The 15,402-nt window shown below is 48.8% G+C and overlaps 1 protein-coding gene across 1 annotated transcript in view; it reads left to right on the top strand.

The window, feature by feature from the left end:
- LOC311178372 (cadherin-23-like) overlaps window positions 1-15,402 on the top strand; it is a gene marked incomplete at its 5' end in the record, with an annotated part of 165,311 nt that overhangs the window by 53,196 nt on the left and 96,713 nt on the right. Inside the window, 3 exons of the mRNA XM_084244908.1 lie at window positions 10,286-10,428; window positions 11,156-11,203; window positions 11,309-11,401. Coding sequence (XP_084101034.1) covers window positions 10,286-10,428; window positions 11,156-11,203; window positions 11,309-11,401 — 284 coding nt within the window. The remainder of the gene's footprint in view (window positions 1-10,285; window positions 10,429-11,155; window positions 11,204-11,308; window positions 11,402-15,402) is intronic.

Below are 15,402 nucleotides of genomic sequence, written 5' to 3'. Positions count from 1 at the left end.
TCTCAGCAGGGAATGGCCATCTTGTTGGCAGGTGAAAAGTGGGCTGTGAAAAGATAGGATGATAGAGGAGACCCCTATATTCCCTGCCTCAAGGGGGCTCACCTTCAGGCCACCCAGGTAACCCAGGGATTCAGAGGAGCCTAAAACATGGGTGGGATCTGTAGGTTTAAGTGGGGGCAGTCTGTGGGGTGAGGAGAGGCAGTGTTTGCTGCTCGGATTGGGGCTTGGATAAAAGCCTTTGTGATCAAAGCCATGAGGGGAGTGGAGGGAACATAAATTTTGAATCAGACAAACATGGGTTCAAATCCTTGCTCTGCCCTTTCGAGCTGCATGACTTTGGATGGGTCATTTCACCCCGCTGAGCCACAGTTTTCTTATCCTTGTAGTGGGGATGTAAAGGTTCTCACAATGACCCTGTCTGGAGAAATAGACGACAGAACAAATGAATGGAAACCACCGAGCACAGTGCCTGGCAAACAGTATTGCTTAAGAAATAGTTTCCTTTTACCCAACAGTTCCTGCCATCTACTCGGAGTAGACTCTGCTGCAGGAGAGAGAGGGTGTGATGATGGCTTGGAACAGAGACAGTTCTCTTTATCCAGACCAAGTGTGTTCTGATAAGAATGAAAACATTGGTCAGTGCAATGCAACTTGGAACCACCTGCCCTTCAGGAGAGAGAGAGAAAGCCTGGCTTCACCCATGGGGCACCTAGGACAACAACAACAACAAAAATTGACTTTCCTAAGGTCAAACCAAGTTCAGAACCTGAGGTGGGGGGGTGATTAGAAGAAATGAGCCTGATTGAAGGCAGGAGAGCAGAGGGGGACCTAAGACAAATGAGATTATCCCTAGGAATCAAGGCACTTAACCGGCCTGTCTGATCCCAGAGGAGAGACAAATGAGATTGCAAGCTCCAAGGCCAACCCAGGCGCTGGGGGTTCATCCCAGGGATGAGGGGGAAGTAAGGAGCCTCTGGCTCTGGCAGAAACCAAGGCCAGAACAGTTAGGCCCCTCCAGATGGGAGGAGGAGGGTTTCCCTCCTAATAGGGTTGAGGGTTGCACTGTAGGCCCTATAGGAGAGAGGAGTGGTTATTCTCAGAACGACCTGTCATAAAGCATGGTCTGTTGGGGACCTGCCATCTGTAACTCCAGGGCGCAGCTACTCCCGGATGCACAGCCCCATCCCAGGCAGCTATCTACCGGCTAGAACTCCTGTTCTCCTTTCTGCAAAATGAGAAGAGATTTTGTCCTTTGGCTCTCACTTCAACCATAAGTAGTCCTCTGTTTCTGACTCACCTATAGACTGATTCTGATTCACTCACTCCTAACTGCCATGTGTCTGGTAGGAGCAGACCTTGGCCTTACATCCTTGACCCCTGAATGAGAAGGGACAGTACAGTTGATATGAGATCATTTTAGGCCACAGATTATAGAAGGTTTGCTCTCATAAGCCTTTTATGATGGATTGGTAGTAGCTACATGAAGCCTAGTATTGTGAAGGACTCTGAAGTTGAATATAGATTCAACAGAAAAGGGAGCTGTGATTGATTACTAATGCCTGCAGGGGCAAGGGCCAGGACTGGCTAGCTCCTCAACCCAAGAGAAGGGCAATGGTTAATCATGGAGGGGTGGGGAAGATTTTCCAAGTGTGTCTCTGCTGTGCAGAGGCACAAAGAATAGAATGGGGCGCACCATGGAGAGAGAAGTTCCTGATAGAGGTGGTGTGTAAGGGATGTGTTTAAGGATGTCTGGGACTTGGGAAGCAGTGAGAGGAGGAAGGCTTTCCAGGCTGAAGGGACAGCAGCTGCAAAGGTGTAGGGACATGTAAGGCTGTGTGTGTACTTGAGGGATGACAGCAGCCTGGTGGGCTGAGCAGTGAAAGTAGGACTGGTCAGGGAGGTTAAGGACAGGTTAAGAGGAGCATTGGCCATCTCAGTAAAGAACTCATTTTTCATTCTTTGGGAATTATAGGGAGTGTTTGGGTGGAGCACGACACAATTAAAGGTATTAAAGTTATGCTTTAAGAAGACACTATTGCAGGGCCTTCCTGGTGGCGCAGCGGCTGAATGCTGGGCTGTGAAGCTGCCTGCAGCCTCTGCAGCACTGGTTCGATCCCCGGCCGCTGGCGAGGGTCCCACATGGCGCACAGACCTCTCCTGCCGTCCGCTGCTCCCCTCAGCAGTGTACTTCGGTCCTTCTGCCTGCTCTGCTCCCCGCTCTGGCTCTGGCGAATTCTCTCACCTTCCCATGCTTCTGACTGTACCCAGTGTTTGTATAAAAAATTAAGTAAATCTTAAAAAAAAAGAAAAAAAGAAGACACTATTGCAAGGAGGAAGCAGGTGTGTTCTCCTTACCATTTATTCATTCTGTATACTCTCTGTGTATTTTGGAACAGCATAGCTTTCATCCTTTCTCCATCCAAAAAAAAAAAAAAAAAGAAAAGAAAAAGCCTTGCAGTCTAACACTGCCCTGCCTGTTTCTGACCCACCCCCTCATCTAGCAGGCAAGACTCACAGCTCTTCAGAAGCACATGGCACACCAACCCCAGCCCTCACCACCCAACGCAAATAACAACAATAATAATAATAACAGTCATCTCAGCAACCAGCATGGGCCCAGCAGGACTGCAGAGGAAGTTGTGATTGTCACCCCTTGCCGGGAAGACAGATGTGGCCTACTGCTGAGGGGCTAAGGCCACTGTGGGGGATGTGTGGCCAGCACCTCCCAGAGGCATTTGTAGCCTACTGGAGTGGATCCCCACCCAAACAGGGTGTCTAGACCCCAGGATGGGGTTCTCTGGGATGGGAGCTAGGGTAGGGCAATCAGTGCCCAGAGGAGACACACAGGTCCTGGAGGGGTGCCGGGTGCTAGGATGCATACAGTACCTCAGTACGTGGCCTCACAGTGGGCCACATTGCTCCTGGAGGAGCGCATGCCAGTTCCTGAGGTTCATGACCCTAGACAGGGCCCAGCGTGTGATTCTGCCGGCACCTGAAGCCAAGTGCTACTGGTTTAGGCATTTGTAGGTTTTGATTAGCCATGCTTTTCCCATCCATTAGTGTACATAATTAAGAATCAACTTGCTGTACGCTCTCATCTCGTCTCGGCTCAGAGATCTTCATGACTTTGGGGGCTATTTTCTCCGAACAGGTCTAGGCAATTGTCAGGATTTGTTTATTTACCCAATGACTTTATTGAGTGCCTCTGGTTTGCCAGTCCTGGGTTAGGTTTAGGATACAGCAGGAGGCATGACAGGCCAAGATGCTGCACCCCTGTTGCACTTCTGGGACTGGTGAAGACTGGCAGGCAGCAAGTCAAGTGAATAAACAAAATCATTTCAGAAGGAGGAGGGCTGTGAAGACAGCGACTCAAGGTGTGGAAGAGCAGAGAGATGGGGAACTCTTTACTTAGTCTCTATCCATGTTAGCGGACAGACTGCGGGGCACCCGGGGGACCCCAAACTTGTATATTCTATATGGATTCTGAAATCAGCTACATAAAGACAAAGCATATTCTTAGTGTATAATAATGCAAGAGGATGATTGTGCATAGAGAAAGTATATAGCTTCCCAATGAAACACCCGAAGTTTTCCAGCAGATGCCCAGCCAGACAGGGTTGGCCCGAAGCAGGGCTGTTGAAGCCCAAAAGCTTGCCACAAGTCAAGGCGAATCATATGAAAGAGGCAAAAGGGCCAGGCTAGTCTGGGATAAAAGGTGCAAGATTTAAAGTGCAAGTCAAGATAAAAGCTGCCATTGTCATCTCCCCGTGTGTCTCTCACCTACATGTGGTGACACATCTCAATGCCACATGTCTCTCCTACATCCCCCAAGTCCCTGGAAAGTACAAGTCCAAAACTGAGAAGCAAGTGGGCCCTTCTTCTGCACGTGTCTCTCATTCCTTGAATCTCCCCTCCTGTCTCTTCCAAGTTTTCCATAGCTTTACCTCACCAATCAGCTCTGCCCCTCACTAGGTGGGGCTGGAAACCTGGTACCTCCCCTTTTTTAATTTTTTTATTTGTTAAAGATTTATTCATACAAGAGCTGAGGTACAGGTCAGAGATGTGAGGGGTGAGAGGATTCACCAGAGACAGTGGGGAACAGAACAGGCAAATCGATGGAAGTACACTGCTGAGGGAAGCAGTGGGTGAGTCAGGAGAGGTCTGCTGCACTATGTGGGTTGCTCCCTGGCCAGGAATTGAACTCATGCTGCAGAGGCTGCAGATTGCTTCATAGTGTGGTGCTTAACTCCTTGCACCACCAGGGAGGCCCTGGAACCTCCCCTTTTTATGGAGATTCCTCTGTTATGTCCATGTGACCAAGTACTGGGAAAGGCCTCTCTGAGGGGGTAAATCCTATCCTAAGAGGTGAGTATGTAGTTCCCTCAGGTGGAACATTCCTAGCAGAAAGCTTAACAGGCAAAGGCTCTGAGTTAGGCAAAGGCCCCAAGATAGCCACAGACTGTTCAGGAACAGAAAGAAGGCCCTGGGGCCAGAAAGTGATAAGCCTGGGGAGCCCATGTGAAAGGAGGTGAGAGGAGTTGTTTTGGGCCAGGTTACTAGGTCTTGGATGTGATCTGATTTGTTTGGGGTTTTAAATTTTCAGTTGTAGTGAAATACACATAACATAATATGTACCACCTTTGCCATTTTTAAGAGCACGGTTCAATGCTAAGCATGCTCACATTGTTGTGTGGCTAATCTCCACAAGTCTTTTCATCTTGCAAAAATGAACTTTATAGTTGTCAAACAACTTCCCCCCTCCCCTTGCCCCTCCCCTGCCCCTGGCAATCACCTTTCTACTTCTATGTCTATGAATTTGACTACTCTGGATACCTCACCTAAGTGCCATCACACATTATTTATCTTTTTGAATGGCGTTTTCCATTCAGCATCATGTTTTTAAGGTTCATCTTGGTGGTAGCTTGTGCTGGAATTTCCTTCCTTTTTAAGACTGAATAATATTCCATTGCATGTACTGTCATGCATTATCTTACAACAGAGATATAGATACATTTGGACAAATGTGTCGGCAGACAATTTTGTGGTTGTGGAAACATCATGGAAGTACTTACCAAACCTAGGTGGTGTTGCCTACTACACATCTAGATTATAGATGGAGACCACCATCTTATAGCGGCCCTGCATTGATTGAAATGTCATTATGTGGCTCGTGACTATTTATGCCACATTTTATTTATTCTTTCATTGATAGACACTTGGGTCCCTTCTGCCTTGTGACTGTTGTGTTGTGTAGAGTGCCCTATGAAAATAGGTGGGCGATGATACAGCTTTTAAAGTTCTACTTTCCACCTATAAGCTGAGCCTGGCCCAGGTCTGGGTTGGGTTGGCACAGTGTGGGGTGGGAGGGCCTTGCTGGGTTACCCTTCCCCGTGAGGGTAGGGGAGATCAAGAGCAGAGAGTCTTCCAGCAGCACTGATTGAGCCAAGAGTCCTAAGGCTGAGCCTTTAAATCATCCTGGGACTGGAGGAGCTTTTCTCTGCATTTAAATGTGAGCCATAAACCAGGCTGACTTACAGGCAGTACTCACCGGTCCAGTTGTTTATGGCCAGCATCCTTTCTGATTGGTTGATGCCTGTGCTGTGACCATTGTTAAACATTTGAATATCACCCTGCTATAAAGCAATCTCAGACATCCAGACTTGGCTCTGTGTCAGAGTCTGTTGCAGGGAGACAAGGGCCTGTAGTTTAAAAGTTCACATTCTGGGCTCCCCTCATCCCACCCCAGCCAGCCAAGACATTCCAAGGGTCTTGGAATCTGTATTGTAAAAAGTTCCCTGGGTGATTCTGATGCCATAATCTTAAGAGGTATCTTTTTTAGGTTCTCCCAGAAGTAGTCCAAGTAGTTTCTTGGAGAGAATTCCAGGAAACACAATTGGGGAAGTAAGCATGTGAGACAAGGAAGAGAAGGAAGCCATAAAGATGGCTTTATGGTCAACCAAGCTACTGCTGCGGGCATTTGGAGATGAATCCTTTTGGGCAATCCAAGAGCCAGTGTAGAACATGGACTCCTTATTAACCCCTCTCAATAACCAGAGAGCTGGGTTTACCAACTCTTTATCCACCATCTTCCATGGGTCATTCTTTGAGCAATGCTACCAGGGGTCTTTTTTCACTGGCATTTCTAGCCTGGCCTGTGTTTGGCTGGAACAGTCACTAATGGTGAGAATCCCTCAGGCAAAGGGTCACAGAGGCTGGCAGTTGGAGGTCAGGCTGGTATACATCACAGTGGCCTGTGGTGAGACAGAGTAGGTAGGGACCAACAGCATCTGGTATGGAGGGCCACCCATTCCCACCTCTCTACCATACAGGGGTCACCCAGCCCTGGGAATTATTGAGTATTCTTCATACCACTGAAAAGATCTCCAGGCTTCATCCATTATGGGTAATAACATAAATGGTAGAAAACAATTTGGTGGTTCATCTATAAGTTAAACATAGAATTAGCATAGGATTCAGCAATTCCATTTCAGGATGTATTTTTGCAAAGAATTGAAAGCAGATGTTCAAACAAAAACTTATCCACAAATGTTTATAGCAGCTCTAGTCACAGTAGCCAAAAGGTGGAAGCAACCCAAATGTCCATCAACTGATGAGCAGATGAAAAAAATTTGGTATATCCATGCAAGGGACTGTTACTCAGCAATAAAAAGGAATTAAGAGCTGATGCATGTAACAATATGGATGAACTTTGAAAACATTATACTGAGTGAAAGAAGCCAGACTCAAAGACCACATGGCATATGATTATTTTATTTATATGAAATACTGGAACTAGGCAAATTCAGAGATACAGACTAGCAGTTGCCAGGGACTAGGGGAGAAGGGAATGTGGAATGTCTGCTTAATGTATATGAGTTTCCTTTGGGAGTGATAAGAATGTTCTGGAAATAGATAGTGGTGATGGTTGCAATACATTGTGAATGTACCTAATGCTACCATACACTTTAAAAAGGTTAAAATGATATATTTCATTTTATGTGTATTTTATTCCAATTAAAAAAAAGCTCCAAGTATTCCCTGAGTATTTTCCAGGTGTACTGAGATGCAGCATATGGTCTTTCTTGGGTGGGAAACAAACTGAGGTTGTGGCAATTGTACCCCAAGGTCATACAGGCAGGGATGGTTCTCCTGAGTGGCTGCTACTGAGGACATTGAGCTGGAATTATCCCCTACAGATTAGCCTTGACCCTATATGAGTGGTGTGCACAGAAGTTGTTGGAAGCCTCCCTGGTGCAGAAATGAGCCCTTCGTCCCAGAGAAGCCAAAGCTAGGCCCCAGCTTCTGTGGAGCGGCAGAACAGTGCTGGGCGGGGGAGTATGTGCCCAGCTGGAAAATTGTGGGGTGCCTTGTCTTAAATATAATATTAAATCGGCACCTTTAATTAGTACACTTAGAAAAGGTCACTAGCAATTACCTGAGACACAAAGAAGGCGTGAGCAGGCAAGAGCCCGTGAGGAAGCCAAAAAGGACCATTTTGAGCAGCACATAATTGAGGGGAAAATGGATAAAAGTCCAGGAAATTACAGGGTGGGTGACAGCAGCTGATGGCCCCATCTCTGTCCTGCCCAGTGCCCCCCTTCTTGGGAGGGCCTGAACATTGGGACTGAGAGAGCCACTGGGATATCGGACCAAGTCGTGTGACCTTGGCTAGAGAGCCAGTGTAGCCTTCCCAGAACCCCACTGGCCTTTACCCTCTATCTGGTCTGGGCTGTGAAGGAGGTTGGAGGTGGGGTGTTCAGACCAGGGACTGACCATGGACTCACTGCTGTACTGGGAGCGAGCAGTGCCCCAATGGGCCTCCATTTCCTCATGTGGAGTCTCCTCCAAGGCTTTAGGAAGTAGCATTATGTTCCACTGCTACTAAAGGATCCTGAGGGTGAGAGAAAGGAAATGTATATCCCTAGAAGTCAGGGGGAAGCTGAGATTTTTGTACAGTTTTAGATTATGTCTTAAAAAATGAATGTTACATCGTGTTGTTAATATACTTCCATGTGTTTGAGTGTAAAATAATTGCTTGTTACTGAACAACATGGATGCTTTGGGAAGATGTGCTTGGTTTATCTGTGACTTCACATACCTTCTCTCCCACCTAGACAGAGTCTAACAAATGAAAGTCTGGGAGACTGGAAACTTACTTGGTTTGAGTCCTGACTCTATCTGCTCACTATTGTACTTTTGGAAAATTGCTGAATGCCTTCAGCTTCTCCATCCATTAAATGGGAGGGTGGGCTCTCTAAAAGTTGTTCCATTACTTCGCTTCTCCTTCTTCCACTTTTCACCTCCTCCTGTGAATAGATGCTATCATGTCCTTCTCAGCTGTGTGACTCTGGAGAGGCTACTTTCCCTCCCTGAGCCACAAGTTCTTAATCTGTAGAATGGGCAGAAAAATGACTACCAAAGAGAATTGCTGGAGGATTTAATGAAAGAACCACTGGATGGGCCCAGCACTGTGCCTGGCATATCACAAGAGCCGGGTGATTGCTCAGTATCTTCCTTTTCCAAGTGTTGGGCTTCCATTAGGGTCTGATATGATCTTGTCCCTGGGAGTCCTGCATCTGGAGCTCAGATTAAGTGTTCAGATGTAAGATTGTAGAAACCAAAGTGGACTCTGGGCCCAGAATGTCTGGGCTTTGAATTCCAGCTCTCGCATTTGCTAACTGTGTTGCTGTTGTAAACTAATCACTCTTTTCTGCCTTATCTGTGGAGTGGGGAGAATAACAGTAAGGATTGAATTAGTATATGGAAATCCCTTAATCCAGTGTCTGGACTGTGGTTTATGCTCAGAAATGTTAGCTATCATTGTCATATTAGAAATGCCTTTTTAAAAGTTCATTCAGCAAAGCTCATTAGTGTTCTTTTCTAGATAACACCCCCAGAGTTTGAATCCTTCCTAGCCACGTTTTTCAGAACTATTCTGAAAATACAAGAGTCAGTATTTGGGGGAAGAAAGAGTGTCTGCCTCATTTTGTAGGGTAAATTGAGGCCTTGAAAGAAGTACTTTTCCCAAGGCCATGGTTCCTTTGAGAATCAGATGGACTGTAGACCTTCTCTACAGAAAAATGACAGTGCACACTTACTACATTATTGCACAGATTGTGGGGGTTTAAGGACCTCCTGAAGGTGAGGGCATAGTCTCATTCCTAGAGAATCCCAAGTTAGGTTTAAGGCTGGCTTAAGGGGGTCAGGGATCTGTGAACCCCAGGAGAAGATGCCTTCTGCCAGGACAGCTTATACCTATAGACCTGGTATCCTGATGCCCAGGGTAAACTCTGGCTAGGGATTTATTTCTTAGTGAAGGGTGATATCTTATCCCTTTCTTGGTAACAGAAACCAGACCTTGTTATCCAGTGCAAGACTACAGTTCCTTGAGCCGAACCACATCTTCCTAACCTCTGTGTGCTCCATTGCCCTCAATGGGGGCAACATCTAGTCATTGCTGAAAAAATGCCAGGTTTTGCAAAGTGTTCTGAATTAGAAAGGGTGCTTTCATTTACCAAAAAACAGAAATCCAACTCAACTGACTTGGGGTGGGAGGGAAGATTTATTCATTCACTTAGCTGAGAAGTCCAAAGGATGGAACTAATATCAGGCACAGCTGGCTGCAGACCCTCAAACCATCAGGAATCTCTCTCCATGCACCATTTGGCTCTGTTTCTCCCCTTGTTGGCCTCATTCTCAGGCAGGCTCTTCCTGTGTGTTGCAAAGATGGCTGCCAACAGTGCTAATTTAGCATCCCCAATAGAAGAAACCATCTTTCTCCCAAAAGTACCTGCCGAGGTCCAAGGGTTGGCTTTGATTGGCTAGTTGGGGGTCACATGCTCATCCATGAACCAATCATTGTGACGAGGAGTATAGAATTGGGTAGAATTAGCTCTTGTCATTGCTCTGATTGGGTAGGGCTGAATTATATGCCCATTTTGGAAGATAAGAACATAAGATTGGGGCTCTGTCCTTATCTGAACCACTTGGAGAAGAGGGTCTCCAAATTAAAATCAGAAAAAGGCAGAATTACAGGTGTCTATTACACCCCAGAATTTGGTGAATAATGGTTCCCTGTTACAGGCCTGTATATGCTGCGGGTATGACAAGTGGCTACGGTGGAAACAGGGAGCCTGGCTCAGAGCCCAAAGATGCAAAGGGCTCTTGTCATAGGCAGTGACCTGCTGGAGTTTTGGGGGTGGCAGCTCCCCCCTAGGAGTTAGGTGTTAAAAAATGGACCTGACCTCCCATTCTTGCCCTCTGCTCCCTCTCAAACATATTCCAGGTTCCTCTGTGACCCAGTTACTGGCCCGAGACATGGACAACGACCCCCTGGTGTTCGGCGTGTCTGGGGAGGAGGCCTCTCGCTTCTTTGCTGTGGAGCCTGACACGGGAGTGGTGTGGCTCCGGCAGCCACTGGACAGAGAGGTACCATCTGCCCCTACCCCAGCCCCAGTCCTTTCCCTGGGGGGCAGGACCAGACACTTGGGAAAGTGGCTCATCATGTCTTAGGGCCTTCCTCAGAGGCCCCATTCTGATCCCAAAGTAGCATCTTCCTGCTTGAATGGTGTCCCTCTCCCAGAGCCAGCCTGATATCTAGACATGGGGCTGAAGTGAGGTGGTCAGGGGCATCTTCAGGAGAACGATTTCGTTGTATAGGAAAGAGGGGCATTGGCTCTGGGTCCATCATCTGTAGAATGTAGCTCCCTGGGGTTTACAAATCTACCTGCTCCCAACAAATGTTCCCCCAAAGGATATTTCCCAGAGACACAGAAATTGATGCTACAGTAGCCCTTAGCAAAGTATGGTAAGAGTTTGAACAGAACCCCCATATCTGACTGCTCCTTACACTTTAGGGAGTGGCCACAGAGGAGCCCAGTGCTTTGCACGAGATCACAAAACAATTTAGAGGTAAAGCCCAGATTAGAATCCAAGATTCTTAACCTCCAATCTTGTTCTTTTAGGGGAAGGATCCATATTCTGAATCTGCTTCCCTAGCCCCAAAAGACAATACTCATTTTTCAGGGATGCCTTTGGATCCCAGACAAGCTCCTTAGGCAAGGCCGGAGGGTCTGCATCCCCTTCCAGGGCTCAGAACCTGGGGCCTCAGCTCAGCTGTCTAACTTCCGTGCTCTCTCCCGCCTCCTTCTTTCAGACCAAGTCGGAGTTCACAGTCGAGTTCTCAGTCAGCGACCACCAGGGGGTGAGTGTCCCTCGAAGCCCTTGTTGTCCTGGGAGGCAGGGTTCAGGGTCTTTGGGTGGAGACTGGAGGCCAATGGCAGTGCTGACTCCTTGCCCTGTCTTGCAGGTGATCACACGGAAGGTGAACATCCAGGTTGGAGATGTGAACGACAACGCGCCCACGTTTCACAATCAGCCCTACAGTGTCCGTATCCCCGAGGTAGGAGCCTGGAGAGTCTCGCTCTGGGGATGTTGGGTGGGGACCTAGTGTTTCCCAGGCCACCTGTTAGTAGGCTGGGACTGGGGAAAGTGGGGGCTCCAGCCCTTCTGCCCACACCTTGGTCCAACCAGGTTGGTGAACATACCAGCACCTCTGAGGCTAGGGCCTCGCTGCTGGCCCAGGAGAGTGGGGTGGTGGGAACCTTCTGCTCGTGAGAGGGCCTGTCTTGGGTGACTCCCATAATTCTAGCTGGATTCAATGGGAGGACAGGAGTTGGAAGGAGGTGGTGTTTAACCTTCTTTCCTTCCATTCCTATAGCCAGACAGGGGGTCGAGGGGTACTAGTGAAGGGTGGGTTGGCAGGCTAATCCCAGGCCTTCCAGCTTTGGCCAGAATCAAGTCCCCCAGGTCTAAGGGAGCCTGCAGTTTCAGGAATGAACTTCTTTTCCCTAGCCTTGCACCCATCCTGCTGTCTCTCTGGCTCTCAGCTCCTTTGGGTGTCTGTGTATTCTGAGTGTGTTTGCATGAGTGCATGCATGTAAAACCAAGCCATTGCTGGTAATTGAGAAGTACAAATTATTGCATTACAAACGGTTCGTTAATAAGCTGGCTGCTGGGTCCCTGTGGCACCAGGGTTTTCATCACGTGCAGTCTGTCTCCCTGGTGGCTGATGGCCTGGCAGTTAGCAATTCAAAGACCTTGAAGGCAGTGGGTAAAGAGCTCCTAACTGGGTGTCCCTGAGGCCTGCCTGCAGGGTGCTGGGCTGGGCAGCTACAGTAAAAGCTTGGGATGGGAGGAATGGGAGATGGTAGCTACTGGAGGGAGGCAGGTTGGTGCCATGGCGCTTGAGTTTCGCCCCATTATGTTATATGTCATTGGGTCAGGAAACTGAAAGAATCTTTGCAGAATGTCTATTCGGTTTGTTGATGTAGATTTAGAGTGGGAGAGTGACTTGCCTAAGGTCACACAGCTTTGACTTTGAACCCCCTGACTCTCAAGGCAACCTTGGATTCCTTCAATGATGAACAAACCCTGTCTCATGCCCTCCAAGTTCCTATTCCTGGCCTTCTTACTCAGCTGTGAGTCAAAGGTCCTATGCTTGTTCCAAAAGAAGGGAAGTGAGGACAAATGTGTGGGTAGGGCTCCCATGTCCTTCCCCCACGGGATGGGACATAAGGGAGATCCGAAGTCCCCAGCATGGGGGTATGGCACTACCCTGTACTGTGGCCGGCGTGACCAGGGACTGCAGTTTGGCTCTCGCCCCCTCTCATTTGGAAGTCTCCCTAATTTAATTAAGGGTTTTGACGTGCCAGCCTGCACTCTGGGCCCAGGCTCAGAAACCAAGGGCACGGCTCGAAGTTAATGAGCCTTGGGCCCATTGCTCAGCTGCCATCCTGGCAGGCATGGCTGCCCTCTCCCTTCCCTCACAGGGGCAGCAGGCAGCAGCAATGGCAAGGGGATGAGAGGTCATATCCCTCCTCCCCAGCCCTTGGGCTGGGGCCAGTCTTTTCTTCTCTCCCTTACAAGGAGACATGACCTCCAACACCATACTGTTGGAGTCCCCAGGGATTCTCCAAAGGCCTCTGCCTCCAAGGAGAGGACCTCTTCAGTCACTCATTTATTTAGCAGATATTTATTGATGTCTGCCCTGGGCTTGGTGATATGCCAAGCTCTCGCTTCACAGAGATCTGGGAGGCTAGAGGAACGTACAATGACAGGAGCTGGAACTAGAGGCTAGAGACTCCAGGCTGAGCCACTGCTCTGCTTCCAGATTGCTGGGTCCATTTGGGTATGTCACTTAGCCTCTCTGGGCCACAGTCCTCCTTATCTAATAACAACAGTGGACAGGTGAGATACAGTGGGCTTCCTTCTGCCTACCTGATGGGGAGAGGGGCCAGCTGCAAGGACACATGGTCCTTGGAAAAAGCCCTTTTGTGGCTTACATGCTTGTGTGTAAACATCCCCAGGTCTCTTCAGTGACTTGATACTTGATGCCCTACTCAGGGCTGCTCAGTGTGGCCAGCTAGTGGGGATGGGGTGCCACCTGGATGGAAACCATTCCATTCCTGTCCCGAGGTGGCTTGGCACTGACCAGCCCTCACCAGTTATGGTCACCTGACCCAAACTTAGCTGCTTGGCTTAGGTCCCAGCTGGAGTACCAGCAGAGGGCCTGTTGGCCCCCGGCCTAGAATTCAGTCCTGAGTTGCCTATTCACATTGAGGTCACCCTGGACATCCCAGGGCCATGTCCTTGAAAAATGTAACTCAGTAGCAGAGTTCCTGCAGATGTGAACAAGGTGAGAATACAAACCAGAATGCAAAACAGGGACACTGCAGACTGTATGAGGTGTCGGAGCTAAGGACTTGCCAGCGTGATCAGAGAAATCTCAGTAGACTTCCTGGAGGAAGTGGTGGGTTTCCAGCAGGATATCACCAAGACTCGAAAGAGAGAGTAGGAATCAAGAAGGCTTGGCTCTAGTTCTGGCTGGGCCAACAACTATCTGGGTGAGACTCCTCTATGATTGTGACTCCATCAGTTGGTAAACTAGGGATTTGGACCAGGTGCTGACATCCCACAAACTGAGAATAAGTTGCAACAGGAGAAATACCTTATTCTCCTTCAGTGCTTTATTATTCCCTGAGGGATAGTGGAGCATCTGTGGTGGCTGCCTCCATCCACTCAGCAAATCTTTGGTCATCCCAGCCACCTAAACCCTACCATTTACCTCCCCAACCTCCACTCCATAGCCCTAGGGTCCTTAATACTGTTTGGGCCTGCTGTGCCCAGAATTCGGAGATCAGCATGATGGTCACAATTTATAGGAAGCAAATTCTAGGTTTACATTAGAAATTCTAGGTCTCTAATAATGGGACCCAGCCTATAGTCTATTCCCCTGCCCTGCTAAGAAAGTAGTGAGCTCCCCATCCCTGGAGGTATGTAAGCAGAAGCAGAAAGGCCATGTGTTTGTGAAGCTCTCCTGTACTGAGTATTGGGGAAGGAGTGAATCAGAATTGCCTAGGGGACTGGTGAGGACGCGTATTTTTGGGTCCCTACAATTCAGAGTCAATAGTTTGGGGAGAGTCAGCCCAGGAAGCTGCCGTTTTAACAAACCCCCCTGGTGATGAGAGTGAGCCCCCCAGGAGGATGACTCCTGTAGCCATCCCACCAGAGGGTTTCTGTTAAGTACTGGGCAGCCCATCTCTGAGGAGCACCTTCTGCCTCTGCCCAGCTGCCGGAGAAATGACCCAAGGGAACCCTCACCCCAGTCTTGGAATAGGAGGGAGGGAGTGGGAGGCAGGTCAAGGTTAGGCACCAAACCTTCCCCTGGGGAAAACTCACTGCCCCCGGCACCCAGCCCTGTCCCCTCAGCCTCCATCCACTTAAAGCCCCGCCCTGGCCCAGTCCCTTCTTGGAAGAAGCCAGGTAGGTGTGTTTGGGTTTGTTTGTTCTTAGTTCCCCTCCTGCCCACTACTCTCCCCTCGCTAAGCTGTTCTACATATAATTATCCATTTTATCAGGGTGAAAGGCCCTGCAATTCACTTGTCGAAGCCCTAACGAGGCAGCGTGGATGCTTTCAAGTCCGTAAAGAAAAGGGAAATCCTGCTAGAATTGGCAACTTAATTCACCAAGCCAGCCTCGACAGACCTCATTAAGTCCCCGTGTATTCATTTCAGGCTAATGGCTGTCATGCTGACTGCTGTTTGATTTGCTGTAATAGACTTTTATGGCGTTCCAATTTGCTCAAACGTGTTTGCCTGTGTCTGTGCCCAGCAGCACTGCTCCAGTACCTCTGTGAGGGGTGCGTGCCCACCTCACTGACCTTCAGTGCTGTCCCATCTGCCCCACCCCTCCTCTGGGGACTACCCCCTCCTTGTGTCCCTGGGAAGTGACCCTGGGTTTGGGGTGCTCAGGTCAAGGGTAGGTGTGAGGTTAGAAGTCTGATGGTGTTTGGTTCTTTGGGTCAAAGAGCAAGGAAGGCCTTAGGGACAGCCGTGTCCTTGA

This window comes from Talpa europaea (assembly GCF_964194135.1).
Source record: "Talpa europaea genome assembly, chromosome: 10".
In the NCBI taxonomy this organism is placed as follows: domain Eukaryota; kingdom Metazoa; phylum Chordata; class Mammalia; order Eulipotyphla; family Talpidae; genus Talpa; species Talpa europaea.
The sequence above is the reverse complement of the archived record's forward strand: the minus strand, read 5'-3'. Positions and strand labels throughout refer to the sequence as shown.